At 39.4% G+C, this 17085-nt stretch overlaps 1 protein-coding gene and 1 non-coding gene across 7 annotated transcripts in view; both read right to left on the bottom strand.

Moving 5' to 3' along the window:
* The window catches only part of LOC109422276 (uncharacterized), a 34554-nt gene extending 33712 nt beyond the window's left edge, over window positions 1-842 (bottom strand). For 3 of the 6 annotated variants that reach the window (XR_009999308.1, XR_009999310.1, XR_009999309.1), the window contains exon 1: window positions 469-842. This is a non-coding gene — a transcript (uncharacterized LOC109422276). Of the gene's footprint in view, window positions 1-66 lie in introns of all 6 variants that reach the window. The other 3 variants (XR_009999306.1, XR_009999307.1, XR_009999311.1) reach the window with 2 other exon arrangements.
* Window positions 843-8004: 7162 nt separating this feature from the next.
* Window positions 8005-12333, bottom strand: LOC134290699 (uncharacterized protein K02A2.6-like). Its single transcript, XM_062857876.1, has one exon. It carries the CDS (start codon window positions 12331-12333, stop codon window positions 8005-8007), a length of 4329 nt encoding a protein of 1442 aa, XP_062713860.1.
* Window positions 12334-17085: the final 4752 nt, after the last annotated feature.

Here is a 17085-nt window from a genome sequence, read left to right as displayed (position 1 = left end):
TCTTCTATGTTTTGTCTATTCTTTTCCGGGATACTACATTCCATAATGTGGTTTCACTTAACGAACCTCAGCATAAATGAGCTCTTATCGATTTCCTGCCACTAATTGCTCGGTAATTCGTTTCACAATAAATGATTAAATCGGTCACATTGGCGACAGAGCGCGCACCGCTGTTATTGCCACTACCGAGGAGAAATGTGGATTTTCTTCCTTCTTTCCCCGAAGGGAAATATTTCTCTTCTCTTTATTCCGCGCACTGCTGTCGCCGCCTCCGAAGTCGAAACATTCTCCTACCGATGCACACTGGTTTAACAACTGATCGCAGCAGGCCAGGCAAAATAACAACACACCGGGATCGTCGCCAGCATGGGCCACCAACCAGCCTATGCCTACGTATAGATATGATGATGATCGGACCGAAGGAATTCCAACAATTTCACATAAACAAACGGTGGCCCGTTTACTCACACGCACGAGATGCCACACCGCCTTGCAACAGCATGCATGGACCCCAATAAGACCCTTCACCGTAGCTGTGGTGGTGTCGTGTTGCGCACGATCCACGATGATCACCCTCTCTTACACTGTGTGCGTTCTTCTCGACCCAATCGCCCAACAGATCCTCGAAAATTTCAACCTCTTTTCACTATTTTTCCCCCTTTTTCACGAGAACTTCTAAACCAAAACTATCACAAAACACGCGTTGCACGTTCCGCCAACCGAACGCGATATCCTTAGCCACGAACGATGCACTTTTTATGCGATTTAAACCATTTTTCCGTGCACGTAGGGTTTCCCCGTAACATCTTAAGAAGTCCGTCTGCAAGCAACTACCACTGCGATCGCCGCGATCACGCAATCGTTGCATCACGCAATTCGCCTTGACGGAGGCTCTCTGAGAGAATTGCGCTGTGCGTGAAAACAATTTTTTTTAACATGGGAAAGGATAGGAGCTGCATTTTCAAATGCTTCTAATTCTTTATAGAAATTTTTTTAAGCAAAACGTTCTTAATGTTATCGAATGAGATTTTGATGCGCTATATTATAGACATAACATTGTGATTTAAAAACTTTTTGTCTAAAACCAGTTATAGTGTAGCTAATTGAAAGTATATTGCAAAACATTTACTCTTTTTTCAATCTGAAGTCCCTAAAATATTTTAGAAGCATTTGAAAATGCAGCTCCTATCCTTTCCCATGTTAAAAAAAATTGTTTTCACGCACAGCGCAATTCTCTCAAAGAGTTCCGTCAAGGCGAATGATGTGTGGTGGGCGGTGCGAAAGCTTTGTCGTGCAACATGGGCCAGCAGTAAAGCTTCGAATTTGGTTTCGCGAAGCATGAAACGTTCGTAGGAGCTTCAGTGAAGCTATGCAAGCTGCAATCATGTCCCTTTCGGGACGGTGTGATCGAATAAAACATATTACGATAGCATTAAATACATACAAAAACTTTTCATGAAGTAAAGGTTGGTGAATATACCTACCTGTAAATGGAGCGGTGAATCATATGTGGGGAAAGTAAGTAAGTAAGTAAGTAAGTAGGTAAGTAGTTAGTTAGTTAGTTAGTTAGTTAGTTAGTTAGTTAGTTAGTTAGTTAGTTAGTTAGTTAGTAGTTAGTTAGTTAGTTAGTTAGTTAGTTAGTTAGTTAGTTAGTTAGTTAGTTAGTTAGTTAGTTAGTTAGTTAGTTAGTTAGTTAGTTAGTTAGTTAGTTAGTTAGTTAGTTAGTTAGTTAGTTAGTTAGTTAGTTAGTTAGTTAGTTAGTTAGTTAGTTAGTTAGTTAGTTAGTTAGTTAGTTAGTTAGTTAGTTAGTTAGTTAGTTAGTTAGTTAGTTAGTTAGTTAGTTAGTTAGTTAGTTAGTTAGTTAGTTAGTTAGTTAGTTAGTTAGTTAGTTAGTTAGTTAGTTAGTTAGTTAGTTAGTTAGTTAGTTAGTTAGTTAGTTAGTTAGTTAGTTAGTTAGTTAGTTAGTTAGTTAGTTAGTTAGTTAGTTAGTTAGTTAGTTAGTTAGTTAGTTAGTTAGTTAGTTAGTTAGTTAGTTAGTTAGTTAGTTAGTTAGTTAGTTAGTTAGTTAGTTAGTTAGTTAGTTAGTTAGTTAGTTAGTTAGTTAGTTAGTTAGTTAGTTAGTTAGTTAGTTAGTTAGTTAGTTAGTTAGTTAGTTAGTTAGTTAGTTAGTTAGTTAGTTAGTTAGTTAGTTAGTTAGTTAGTTAGTTAGTTAGTTAGTTAGTTAGTTAGTTAGTTAGTTAGTTAGTTAGTTAGTTAGTTAGTTAGTTAGTTAGTTAGTTAGTTAGTTAGTTAGTTAGTTAGTTAGTTAGTTAGTTAGTTAGTTAGTTAGTTAGTTAGTTAGTTAGTTAGTTAGTTAGTTAGTTAGTTAGTTAGTTAGTTAGTTAGTTAGTTAGTTAGTTAGTTAGTTAGTTAGTTAGTTAGTTAGTTAGTTAGTTAGTTAGTTAGTTAGTTAGTTAGTTAGTTAGTTAGTTAGTTAGTTAGTTAGTTAGTTAGTTAGTTAGTTAGTTAGTTAGTTAGTTAGTTAGTTAGTTAGTTAGTTAGTTAGTTAGTTAGTTAGTTAGTTAGTTAGTTAGTTAGTTAGTTAGTTAGTTAGTTAGTTAGTTAGTTAGTTAGTTAGTTAGTTAGTTAGTTAGTTAGTTAGTTAGTTAGTTAGTTAGTTAGTTAGTTAGTTAGTTAGTTAGTTAGTTAGTTAGTTAGTTAGTTAGTTAGTTAGTTAGTTAGTTAGTTAGTTAGTTAGTTAGTTAGTTAGTTAGTTAGTTAGTTAGTTAGTTAGTTAGTTAGTTAGTTAGTTAGTTAGTTAGTTAGTTAGTTAGTTAGTTAGTTAGTTAGTTAGTTAGTTAGTTAGTTAGTTAGTTAGTTAGTTAGTTAGTTAGTTAGTTAGTTAGTTAGTTAGTTAGTTAGTTAGTTAGTTAGTTAGTTAGTTAGTTAGTTAGTTAGTTAGTTAGTTAGTTAGTTAGTTAGTTAGTTAGTTAGTTAGTTAGTTAGTTAGTTAGTTAGTTAGTTAGTTAGTTAGTTAGTTAGTTAGTTAGTTAGTTACAGTAAAACCTCCATGAGTCGATATTGAAGGGACTATCGACTCAAGGAAATATCGAGTAGTGGAACAAAAATCCTTTGGGAAGCTTTTTGGGGGACCATCATAGTAACCCAGAAATTTTTTTTCAGTATGGAAAAATTTACCTCCATGAGTCGATATCGAGTCAAGGAACATCGACTCATGGAGGTTCGACTGTAGTTAGTTAGTTTGTTTGTTTGTTTGTTTGTTTGTTTGTTTGTTTGTTTGTTTGTTTGTTTGTTTGTTTGTTTGTTTGTTTGTTTGTTTGTTTGTTTGTTTGTTTGTTTGTTTGTTTGTTTGTTTGTTTGTTTGTTTGTTTGTTTGTTTGTTTGTTTGTTTGTTTGTTTGTTTGTTTGTTTGTTTGTTTGTTTGTTTGTTTGTTTGTTTGTTTGTTTGTTTGTTTGTTTGTTTGTTTGTTTGTTTGTTTGTTTGTTTGTTTGTTTGTTTGTTTGTTTGTTTGTTTGTTTGTTTGTTTGTTTGTTTGTTTGTTTGTTTGTTTGTTTGTTTGTTTGTTTGTTTGTTTGTTTGTTTGTTTGTTTGTTTGTTTGTTTGTTTGTTTGTTTGTTTGTTTGTTTGTTTGTTTGTTTGTTTGTTTGTTTGTTTGTTTGTTTGTTTGTTAGTTTGTTAGTTTGTTAGTTTGTTAGTTTGTTAGTTTGTTAGTTTGTTAGTTTGTTAGTTTGTTAGTTTGTTAGTTTGTTAGTTTGTTAGTTTGTTAGTTTGTTAGTTTGTTAGTTTGTTAGTTTGTTAGTTTGTTAGTTTGTTAGTTTGTTAGTTTGTTAGTTTGTTAGTTTGTTAGTTTGTTAGTTTGTTAGTTTGTTAGTTTGTTAGTTTGTTAGTTTGTTAGTTTGTTAGTTTGTTAGTTTGTTAGTTTGTTAGTTTGTTAGTTTGTTAGTTTGTTAGTTTGTTAGTTTGTTAGTTTGTTAGTTTGTTAGTTTGTTAGTTTGTTAGTTTGTTAGTTTGTTAGTTTGTTAGTTTGTTAGTTTGTTAGTTTGTTAGTTTGTTAGTTTGTTAGTTTGTTAGTTTGTTAGTTTGTTAGTTTGTTAGTTTGTTAGTTTGTTAGTTTGTTAGTTTGTTAGTTTGTTAGTTTGTTAGTTTGTTAGTTTGTTAGTTTGTTAGTTTGTTAGTTTGTTAGTTTGTTAGTTTGTTAGTTTGTTAGTTTGTTAGTTTGTTAGTTTGTTAGTTTGTTAGTTTGTTAGTTTGTTAGTTTGTTAGTTTGTTAGTTTGTTAGTTTGTTAGTTTGTTAGTTTGTTAGTTTGTTAGTTTGTTAGTTTGTTAGTTTGTTAATTTGTTTGTTAGTTAGTTTGTTAGTTTGTTAGTTTGTTTGTTTGTTAGTTTGTTAGTTTGTTAGTTTGTTAGTTAGTTAGTTAGTTAGTTAAAATTGGTCCCAAGTAGGGATAAGCCGATCTGACGTTTGGCTTGTGTCGTTTGGCAGCTGGTCGATAAGTTTTACAGGCCTTTTCAGTTGACAGGTCCGTGTATGCCACTGTTTACAACTGCCGAACAAAGGCGTGTAAACTAAATGCGGTATATTAAGTAATAAACATATATGTAAATAGTATTTCTTTGTTTGTGCCACAGCTCTTATAGAAAGATGTCTTATGTCCCCTGTTTTGGTTAGATTGTTGCTTATGATTGTATTCCGTCCGTATTTGTTGGTGGTATGAGTCCTCTCTAAGCATGGTACAGGGGATAGACAAAATGATCGGGACAGGCAAAAATTTCACTTATCGCAAAATGTTCAACTAGCTGTAACTTTTCGAAAAATGCATCATATATTCTCAAATTTTTACTGTAAGTTCATCAACTAGTTGTGTATCAGTGGTCCAAATTTGGGAAAGATCGGGCAATTTTCCACGAAGTTATAATTATTCTTGGAAAAGGTAAAATTATCCGAAAATCAACTTTGAGCTGTTATATCTCCGAATTCAATGTACCAAATGCAATGAAATTTTGACCATTTATGACTTATATAATGATCTATGAAAAACCGTTGACTTAACTTAAAATTCTTAACGCGGAAGAAAATTATAACGATTAGATTATTTTTCTAATAAAACACCAAATTATTTAAAACGTCAACATCGTTCCAAAATTCAAGATGCAAATTATACTTCATTTAATTTCCCTCTAATGACTTATATATAAACGGGTTTTGAAGGAAGGTAACAACATAGCCGCCAACAAATTGAAAAAGTAACTGAATGCATATTAAAAATAGATCAATTTGCTATAAAAATCGTGAGGAAATTAAAATTGCTATAACTTTTGCTCTTTTTTTTTAATTTCAAGTTAAGTCAAATGTTTTTCAGAGTTCATTATATAAGTCATGTATGGTCAAAATTTCATTGCAATCGGTTCATTAAATCCGGAGATATAATAGCTCAAATTTGGCTATCGGATATTTTTACCTTTTTCAAGAATTTTAATAACTTCGTGTAAAATGGCCCGATCTTTCCCAAATTTGAACCACTGATACACAACTAGTTGATGAGCTTACAGTAAAAATTTGAGAATATTCGATACACTTTTCGAAAAGTTACAGCTAGTTGAACATTTTTTGAAAAGTGAAAATTTTACCTCCCCTGTAGAGCCGACCCAAAGAGAGTATAGCCATGGGGCTAGCCGAGCGCTCTTCACAAATTAGCGAATGGCATTCGCTCGTTGCAAAGTAAACATTTTTCAACGAGCGAACGGCCGCTGTATTCAAATCGAACGCCAGAAATACTAGAGGCGCTAGGTGAGATAAGGTGAAAATCATTTGTTTACAATACAAGTTCATTTTTTTGTTTTCAAATTTAACTTATATTCTGCTCTAAAGTGACTAGTTTTCATTTGTATTGGCTTCAAATATCATCATTCTTGATGTCCACGCCACAGAGAAACAGATGTAACTTTTGGAACAAATTTCAGTTATAAACATCGCCAAGAAAACATAATCGCCCAATACTAATCAAGCTGTAATTGGACAAACAACCACTAGATGGCGTTAAACCTTGGACAAACTGGTGATACAGTGTATCAAACAATTGTCCGTACAGCAATTTTTTGTCAAAATAAATTTTCATTCAAATGTTTATAACTTTTTTATACGTCAATCAAAAACGCTGAAATTTTGACCAATCATATACCATATATTGAAGCTCCATTGGTAAAATTTTGAGCGAGATCGAATAAGTTTTCTGAAAATTATAGAACTTTTAGTAAAACTTAAAATATTTTTGAACACATTTTTAAAACATTATATCTCAATATGTACACTATGAAACTTTTTCATTTTTTTTTGTTTTTAGCTTATAACTAAGGCTTCCATGTGCAGCTACGTTTGAGGTTTTACATTCACTACAAAAAATATGAAAAATGTACTTATGTAGTTGGCGATGTTTAAAAATTTACCATATTTTGCACATATAATCTGCCAAACGTTTTCCACCAATAAAAGTTTCATTGACTGAACAAAAATGCATAGGACCTACTCTTCATATGAAGTTTAGTAGGTCCTGTATAAAAATATTACATTTGGAGAGTTTGAAAAAGTTGAAAACACTTGGCACTTTAATTGATCAAATTATAATAAATTTCCAAATGACTCTCTCAACATATACAGATTTTTCATATTTTTTGTAGTGAATATAAAACCTCAAACAAAGCTGCATATGAAAGTCTTAGGTATTGTTGTATATCCCGGGAGAAACGCAATTCCGCTGGGAATTCGGACGGCAAATTGCGCAGCACGAAAAGAAAACGCGTGTGTGCTTGTCGTATTCACTAACAGAATGAATCTTTTTATTTAGTAATGTTGGTATACATTCGGGTGGGAATCAAAGTACACTCAGAAAAATTAACATTTTGAATGTAAGTGCCATGCACTTAGATTGTGACCAATTGCTTTTGCACTTAAAAAATAAGTGCAGCCCTATCGAAATTTTGTCAACTCAGTCAAGATGAATTTTATGTGCGAACCTTTTGCTTTTTAAAAATCAATCGATTAGATTTCAATCGTCCGGCACATGATTTCTATTAATAAGAATATCAATTTTTTGCCTTGGAAGTTGGCTTTTAAACCATAATAAATGAAAATTTTGGATTATTCGCGATCAACCGATATAAATAACTTTTCAGACCGAGTTTCAGCCCATTTATTTTCTTGATTTAATAGTAAAATTAAGTTTTATTTATAAGTCCTTGGGTGCCAGCATGTATACCGGACACAATGTGCCCACGCCCAGTGACCAATCCCTTGTTGCGTATACTCAATCCGCCGATGCCACGGCCAAGGAAAATAACAATCCATGGAGATCCGGCGCTGCCGCGGTCATTGGAGATGATCATCCTGGAAGGTCCACCGATGTTGCGGCCTATCCGTGACCCCAGATTCACGTTCGCGCGTCTTTTTAAACTCCATCCGGCAGCTCCGAAGTCGTTTAAGTGTTTGCCCTTGATGACGGTGGAGGAACGGTCGACGTTGTGCAACTCTAAAAGAAAGTTAAAGAGATGTACGTAGTTTGAAATGATTTTTAAAGTATGAATAACAAGTTAACTACTCACCATCAAAAACACCAAGCAACTCGGTCGGGTAATTTCATCCTTCAAGCACCCGTTTGAAAGAGAAGTTTTCAATTTTCCGCGACAAAATGATCGTTTCCAGCGCGCGCCATGCTCGTTTCACGTTGTTATGTTAGTGTTTGGATTTTATTTGAACACGGTTGATTTTTATGTTGCCACACTCTAAATTTATTACAAAAAGATTGAAATTCAATAAAGTAGTTTTAATTTTCATTAGCTGCACATATAATGGTTTTTTTCTCTCTCGTTCGTAATCTATGTGCTTCCTGCACTTAGATTCTATCAGTAAATTAGTTTGAGTGTAGTTTATATGTTAAGGTATGATAAAAATAGGGTAGCCCGGAATTCAAGTTGGCTATAACATCTCTTCCCCCCTTAATTCAAGAAATTCACAAATCGAGTCTTGTAGGCGGTCGTGTTGCCCTACCGGATCTTCTCGGTGACTGTCGGTAATCTCTCTGAACCGGCGGGACAGAAGCGGTTGAACCAGGAACAACTGCCACTGGTTGATTCGTGTTATCTACTCCTGCAGATGTCTTATCAGTCAGCGATGATGGTGGTTGGAAATCCGGTTCTGCTACTGGTTCGTTCGACACGTTGTTTCCTGCACTGATGTTCGGACCAGTATCCTTTGCTTGTGGTGATACTACAGCTGGAATATTCGGTAACTCACACGGCAACGGTACTCTGGTGCTCTCCAATCTGGAACCAACTTCCCTGAGCTGATCGATGTGCCTTTTCCATGTTCTTCCGTCATCCAACTGCACGTGGTAGTGCAGCTTACCGAGTTTTTCAGCAATGACTCCGTATTTCCACTTGTCGCTGTCAATGTAGTCTCTAGCCGCAACTCTCGCCCCCTTCGGAATGCTTCGTACTTTCTCTGTAACATCCTTTCTGGCAGTTTCTGGATTCGGAATCATCAAGTCCAAACGAGACCGCAGCGGACGATTGTAGACCATCATAGCCGGAGACTGTCCGGTTGCTGGATGAATGGTGTTCCTGTAGGTGATCAAAACGTTGCACAGCTCCGCTTGCAGCATTGCCTTGTCGCACTTCAAACTCTTGAGCTTGGCCTTGAATGTCCCGATGAACCTCTCCGCTAATCCATTCGTAGACGGATGGTATGGTGCACCCATCTTGTGGTAGATGCCGTTCTTCCGAAGGAAGTCCTGGAATGCTTCAGAAGTAAACTGAACGCCATGATCCGAGACCAAGACTGAGGGAATCCCATATGTAGCGAAGTATTCACGGCAGACTTGTATGGTAGTCGCTGTTGTGATGTTGTTGAGGATTTTGACCACAGGCCACTTGGTATACGCGTCTACCAGCACAATGAAGTAGCTTTGCATGAACGGCCCCGCGAAATCCACATGGATGCGCTCAAACGGTCTCACCGGTTGTTGCCAACAGTGAGTTGGGGCTTTGGCCGGTTCAGCTCTCGTCGATTGGCAGCAACTGCAGTTTCGCACCATCTCCTCAATCTGGCCGTCGATACCTTGCCACCATACGTAGCCACGAGCCAGAGATTTCAATCTTGTCATACCAAAATGTGTTGAGTGCAGTTCGCTGAGGACTCTATTTCGCAGACTCGAGGGAACGTACACTCTGATCCCGCGCAGAATACATCCTTTTTGTACGGTGAGCTCCGACTGATCAACTCCAAAACGGTGACCCGGCTCAATACTTCTTCCAGTTCGTAAACCTTCCAGCAACGCCTTCACGGTATGATCGGCGGCGGTGGCCTTCGCGAGCTCTTCAACAGTTATCGGCAAAGTCTCGATCATGTTCACCTCTAGCATGTCCGTCTCTTCGATAACGTTGTCCGGTACTTTCTCCTTCAGCGGTAGTCTCGAGAACGCATCGGCATTCCCGTGTTGTTTCGTTGGTCTGAATTGGATGCTGTAGTCGAACGATTGCAAGAATATCGCATAGTGTTGCATTCTTAGCGCTGACATTTTCGGAAGGCCCTTCGTGTCCGACAGGATTTGCTTCAGGGGTTCATTGTCCGTGACCAGAATGAACCGTCTGCCGTACAGGTATTGGTAGAATCGCCGGACTCCGAAAATTATCGCGTATGCCTCCCGGTCAACCTGCTTGTACGCCTGTTGTGTTGCGTTCAACGTTTGTGAAGCATACGATATTGGTCGCTCCGAGCCATCAGGATAAACGTGGCTCAATACAGCGCCGACCCCGTACGGTGACGCGTCCGTTGCCAGGACCAATGGTAGCGATGGGTTGTAGTGTACAAGAAACCTGTCTGACTGCATCTCCTGCTTCACGCTGTCGAATGCCGCTTGACACTGCTTCGACCAAACGAATGGAACAGCATTTTTGAGCAAGTTGTTTAACGGGTACAGTGTCGTACTGAGGTTGGGAAAGAACCTCCCGTAGTAATTTATTAACCCAACGAATGACCGTACTTGGTCTTTGTTCGCAGGTGTCGGCATGTTTTGAAGTGCCTCAACCTTTGAACGGACCTTATGAATACCGGTTTTGTCGATTCGGTATCCGCAGTATTCTATTTCGTCGGTGAAAAACTGGCATTTGTCGATATTGATTCGCATATTGTAAGCACTGAGGCGCTTCAGTACCTCCGTCAGTCGGCGTAGATGCTCTTGATCATTGGGGCCCGTAACACGAATATCATCGAGAAATACAGTAACGCCCGGTATTCCGCTCAAGATCTCCTCCATCAACCGTTGCCATATCGCTGGCGCAGACGCGACCCCGTACATCAATCGCGTTGGCCGGTACAGACCCTTATGCGTACTCAGAGTCAATACCTCACGATCTTCTTCCTCAACTTCAAGCTGCAGATAGGCTTGAGTTAGGTCAATCTTTGAAAATTTATCTCCTCCGGCAACGTTGGCAAATAGTTCCTCCATAGTAGGCAGCGGGTGTTCGTCGACGACCAAGTTTGGGTTGACTGTGATTTTATAGTCGCCACACAATCTTACCCGATTGTTGGCCTTCATCACCGGCACTACGGGCGTGGCCCACGCACTGTGGTTGACCTTTTCTAGGACACCATCCTTCACCAGCTTTTCCAACTCCTGTTCAACAGCACCACGAAGAGAAAACGGCACCGGTCGTGCCTTGATGTAAACTGGAACGGTATCCGGCTTCAGGCGTAGCTTCGCAGACAAACCTCTAATCTTCCCGATAGAGTCGTCGTAGAGATTCGCGTACCTCTGTACCAGCGCTTTGACATCAGCAGTAGAAACTTTCGGTAGTTCAGCAAGAACACGCTCCGGAACCGATGTAGCAGCAGCAATCGTTGCAGGAACTTTCGGCAATTTGGTAGTTACTCTTCCCGGAACCGGAACAGCAGCAGCAGCAAGCGCATGAACATCCGAATAGGCCACGTCGTTAAGATCAATCCGCAGCCTTCGCATCCATTGACGGCCCAGCAGTGGGTGTTTCCTCATGCTTGTAACGTACAAAGGTAGGGACACTTTTTCAGCCCCGTATTCCACAGCAACGTCCAGCATTCCCTCGATACCGATGTTCGTATTGCAAAAACTAACGAGCTCCATATTCGGCGGGCGCAGCTTCTTGCCGCCGAAGAATGTCCGGTGGTCATCTACGTTGATGATCGAAACAGGAGCTCCCGTATCAACTTCGAAGCGTACCTCCTTCCCGTCCACCTTGACGTCCAGCCAGAACTTGGAACCGAGGGGCTCGGCAACTGCATCCAGTTTGCACAATTCCTCCAGCGTAACGACCTCGTTCTCGTTTGAATCCGCCGTGGAATCCTCCTCCAACAAATGCGCAGCAGATTTAGCACTCTTTACGGTTTTCTTCGCCTTTAGGCACACTCTCTGTAGGTGTCCAACCACTTTGCAAAAGTTACAGACGGTATGTATATGTGGACACTTATTGGCGAAATGTGTAGGGCTACCACATCGGTAGCATTCACCCTTCGATTCCCCGGTTTTCCCAGCACCCGTATCTTTATTTGTCTTATTTCTCTTTGCACCCTTTACCTGCACTTTGTAGCTCCTCTGACGATCGACCAAGTTGACGTCCGGTCTGTCCTGCTTGGATTGGATCTCTCTTCCTCCCTTAGAAGATAGTTCCATGGAAACCGCCATGTCTCGAGCCCGGGTCAAAGTCAGGTTCCGTACTTCCAACAAACGAGCTTGGATGGTCCGGTCCTTGAGTCCAAAAACGAATTGGTTGCGTAACGCCGTGTTGAGGTAATCGCCAAACTTGCACGTGATAGCTAGCTTCCGTAGGGCGATCAGGTACTCGTCGATGGATTCATCTGGACGGTCATCCCCTTGGCGCCGGCACTTGAATCTGAAGTTTTCCAGAATTTCAAGCGGCTCCGGATTGAAATGATCCTCCAGCGCAGCAACAATATCAGCATACGTTCGTTGTTGGGGTTTCTCGGGTGCCAATTTGTCGCACAGAATGTCATACGTTTCTCCGCCCATAAAGTGCAGCAGCAGAAACAGTCTGGTATCCGGTTGCACACCAAACAAGTTGAACGCCCCCTCCAGCCGCTCCACCCATCTCGACCATTTCATTTTGTGACGGTCGAAAGGGTCGATGATGAACGAGGACTGCATACCAGCAAATGGAAAAACACCATGGGCGGCTCCTGCTCCGCCGCCGGCACCGGCAACCGATCCCGTACTCGCACCAGCAGCCGATCCGGCACCCGCACCGGTGGATCCGGATCCTGCTCCTTCAGTTCCCGTCGTAGTGGCCATCCTCGTCGGCCAATAGGACAGATCGGTGAAGTACTAGATTTGTAGTAATGAGCTGAATTTTAGTATGGTGAGAAGGTCAATTCTCCGTTTCTGCAATGAAATGGTGGAAAAAGCGTGGGTATTATGTTTCCTTGTCTAATTTGATTCTGTTTGAGCAAAACTTTGGGCAAAGCTGTTGTTGTTTTCTCCATTTCTTGCAACATAAACAAAATTGTTATCAAAAGTTTTGCTCAAACATCATCAAATTAGACAAGGAATCATAATACCCACGCTGTTTGCACCATTTCATTGCAAAAACGGAGAATTGACCTTCTCACCATACTAAAATTCAGCTCATTACTACAAATCTAGTACTACACCGAACGTGCCCCATTGTTGTATATCCCGGGAGAAACGCAATTCCGCTGGGAATTCGGACGGCAAATTGCGCAGCACGAAAAGAAAACGCGTGTGTGCTTGTCGTATTCACTAACAGAATGAATCTTTTTATTTAGTAATGTTGGTATACATTCGGGTGGGAATCAAAGTAGTTTATATGTTAAGGTATGATAAAAATAGGGTAGCCCGGAATTCAAGTTGGCTATAACAGGTATAAACTGTAACACAAAAAAAAATGAAAAAGTTTCATAGAGTACATATTGAGATAAAATGTTTTAAAAATGTGTTCAAAAATCTTTAAAGTTTTACTAAAACTTTTATAACTTTCAGAAAACTTATTCGATCTCGCTCAAAATTTTACCAATGGAGCTTCAATATATGGTATATGATTAGTCAAAATTTCAGCGTTTTTGATTGACGTATAAAAAAGTTATAATAAAAAAGACAATTACACCGTCTTCTACCTTGCGGCCTCTACAGACTGAACAGTACAAACATTCGACAACGGACAACACATATAACACCCAGTGGCCCAGTGGGGAATTTTCCGTTTGACGAAAAGTTTTCCCCGACTGGAGCGGGAATCGAACCCACACTCCGAGGCTTACGAGACACCTAAACGACTGACGCCGCTAACCGCTCGGCCACGAAGCCCACGATAATCATTTGAATAAAAAATTATTTGGCCAAAAAATTGTTGTACGGACAATTGTTTGATACACTGTATATACGTACCCTCTTTTCACTAATGATCGACGAAATCTGTTGAAAAACACCCCTAAAACCTAGGGGCAAGACACTGTGCAAACGAGAGTAACTCTGAGAAATTCTGAGTAACTCTTTTCACCAATGATCGACGAAATTTGTTGAAAAACACCCCTAAAACTGCAAGAAAGGCGAGGCATCGGGCAATATTGTTTTGATTTTGCGATGAATCAGGCAGCACCCAAGCAAAAACGGGAGCAATCCGGAGGAATTATGAGCGACTCTGTGAAGGAAAATGTACTCTCCAGCACAGTGCACAATGGTCCACGAACTAGATTTACGAGGAAAGATGCATGTAGCGCCTTCAAATGATTTTTTAGACAAATGTGGTCTTCTACAAAGTTGTTGCTAATAATAAGGCCCTCTTCCAATGTACATGAAAATTAGGGTGGTCCATATTTTCACAGAAATTGGAAATCAAACTTTTTTATTTGCAAAAATAACTATATACATTCTTCGGAAAAGTTAGAGATCTATCAATTTTGAGCAAGTTTGCTGAAGACAGTTTTTTTGTAGCTTCAAAATTGACCGATCTAGAGATATATTTCTGAATTAGCTTAGGGTGATTCAAGAAAAACAGGTTTTTTGGTTTTAACTTTTTCAGTTTTAATTTCTCATCAAAGTCGCCCAAGAAACACTTGTAGAGCATTTGAAAATGCGTCGTTTCGTGCGCTGATACGATCGTTATCTCTTTTGGTTTAAAAGTTATGAGTGTTTTTCTTTAAAAATAATAGTTTATTCAAAATGCGATATTACGGGTTGGGGCAAAGATAAAAAATATCTTTTTCCAGCATTCAAAAGAAGAAATATTGTTATAAAACATATCAAAAAATTGGAGAGGTGTTATTTTTGTAACTCAAGTAAAAAATACTTGAAAAGTGCCTATTTTTTCTAGAAAATCATCAATATCTTTTGAACGGAATAACGTAGCAACATTCTCAGCGCACGAAAATGTGCGTTTTTGGAAGCTCTAAAAGTGGTTCTTCGACGACTTTGATGAGAAAATTGAACAAAAAAAGTTACTGAGACCTCATGGGACCAACTGTGATTAAATTCACTGACTGACTGAGTAGGAGTAGTAAGGAGTTGGGATTGAATTCGCTCGCTTGCATGCGGAAGGAGAGAGAAATGTATTGGAGCAGAGCAGAAGTGTTTGAAATCACTGAGAATGCATGGAGGGATCATAGTCGATAAGGCTGGCGAGAGGCTGCTCAACGAGATTCTGTCGAGAGAGCCTTGGTTCGAATCCTGGTCCTGTGGAAGATCTTTTCAAATTGTATTTTTTCGCTCTGCTGATATAGGGTATTGGTTCACTTATTAAGCATTTGGCTCCAATTTTCATCTTGCGAGAAACAAGGGATTGAAGCACTGTTTGTTTTGTTTCTTATTTTTGTATTTTTGTTAGAGGTGAGCACCCATGAAAACAAAAAGAACGGGATCAATCGGGGCCGTAATCGCTTGTTTTCGAATAGGGTGAATATGGGAGCGTGAGATTACTGATGGCACACATACCCTACGAGTCCAAAAGAAAAAGCGGATCATCCGGCACAGATGGCCAACCTTCGATAGATGCCGGAAGAGCTCATGAAACACTTGGCAAATCGATCTGGCTTTGTGCCAAAGGGTGGTCTAGCGTCAGAGGAATGAAGAAACATGGAAGATTGTGATTGAACTGGATGACATCAGGAAAGACTGCATTGTTTTTCATATCATGTTTTGGATTGGATTTGTGGTTGTGTTTTTGTGCTAGGAGTTTATTAACCGACCATCAAACTGGAAAGGGTGGTTTTCTTCAATAATCATGCTAGTTTCGTGTATCAATTATTTCTGCTATGCATTGTTTAGGTAGCCGCATCGTTGGAACGGTTGAGCGAGGAAAGGATTGCTTCAAATATAGCAAACACAGTTGAAATTTTGTATTTTCAAGTCCGCATTTTTTTTTTTGTGTAAACCAAATGAATGTTGTTATTATAATGATCCAGGTTCACGTCTTTGTTGTTGGAGAAAGGGCTTCTGCTTGACAAATGCATAGCCAAAGTGCGATTTGGTGGAGTGCAGTGGGTTGACTGGAATCTAAGGCTACAACACTGAGTGAGATGCGAGTCTGGGTCATCATGAATACTCTACTTTTTCTTTGGATCAGATTTTCAGTCAGTTCTTCTATCAGACTAAAACGGTAACATTTATTGGGTAAAACTTGGGGCTTGTTGTGTAAATGTTTTTGGCATTAGAAACGGATCTGTGGTTCTCAAGTTAATTGACAGCGGTCTGATCAGGTATGTGTTCACACAAAGTGAGTTCTGATCCTGGATGCTGTGCGTTTGCAGCCTTATTCATGTAATGGATCTTTTTGGTTTGTTACGTAGTAATGCAAGGTTTGTTACAAGTGTTGCAAGTTTGAATGCAAAGAGTGATTTGATTGAGCGGAGCAGATTTTTATGTTTGAATCCGCGTTGTTTGGAGTGGTTGTACAAACAGTGTGTAGACAGGATCCTGTTATGAATGTGATTAGTTGTATCTGTCCTGTGGTCGAAGCGGTGGATGAGCGAGCGTTCGGCAAGACATAATGGTAATTTCCTTGGATTCCTTGAGCGTGGAGAGTCTTTGAATTCAGTTTTAAGATTGTCATTGGCATAGGGTGGTCTCAGTAAAGGACAAACGCCTTGCAATCCTGGTTCAACAGAGCACTAGAACTTCGAACGCACAAATCTCAAGTAGCAAGCTTCGAATAACAGTGTCACTTTTATTTTGTTCTTTCTTGCTTGTGAAAAGCTTAAAATGAGGAGATCAAGAGTGCTGGTTTTGTTTTTAATGAGATTTGTGCGACTGAAAATCGATAGTAGATGCAGAAGTCGGCCATTGTTGCGGCCATTTTGGGATTCTTACCAAGGCTATCCTTAACTCGAGCAATGGATTAAGAAGCAGGCATTGTCTTGTTTTTGCATTGCACCGGGAGGAGGAGAGATATCTGCTCTTTAAGTTTAGGTCGGTGCAACATTTTGAGAACTTGTGATTAAATTCACTAGAAGTGTATTGCTGTGATTCAATTCACTGAGGGTGTACAAGTAGCAATGGATTTAATAGGTAACAAGAATCCATTGTGTAATAAAATTCAAATATCAGTTCAACTTGAGAATATTTCGAGGAACGAATCCAGTAAAGCGAGAGGTCAGTAATAGGATAGGCTGCGACAAAGTGTGTTCTGGAAAGTCGTATCACAGGCAGCATCGCTGGTACTGCGGAATATACTGAAGTGCGGATGGTCTTAGAAAAGGATTCACCAGTACACTTTGGAACACACTGCAGCGGTCACATAGGACGGACACCAGAAGAGCGTCTTTTGGAAGAGGTATTCAAGGGGAAGCATAATATGCTGTTGCCTTCATGCCACGCCGCTATTGCAAAGGATATTCGAGTCATCGGGGTCGTATGGTTAATGTTATGATTCATGTGGCCGTGTTATGATGTGGAATGCTGGTTCGATTCACGACGCAGTCGTCATGTGGTGTATTTGACTGTGCGTTATTTGGTCTGTTGTCTGGTGTCGTGCTCCCTTCTAAGATAAAATGAAAGCCATACAGAAGTAAATATTCAGAGTGACTGAAAGCG

The sequence above is a fragment of the Aedes albopictus genome, chromosome 3 (genome assembly GCF_035046485.1).
Source record: "Aedes albopictus strain Foshan chromosome 3, AalbF5, whole genome shotgun sequence".
Classification (NCBI taxonomy): domain Eukaryota; kingdom Metazoa; phylum Arthropoda; class Insecta; order Diptera; family Culicidae; genus Aedes; species Aedes albopictus.
This window is presented reverse-complemented; position numbering and strand designations above follow the sequence as displayed.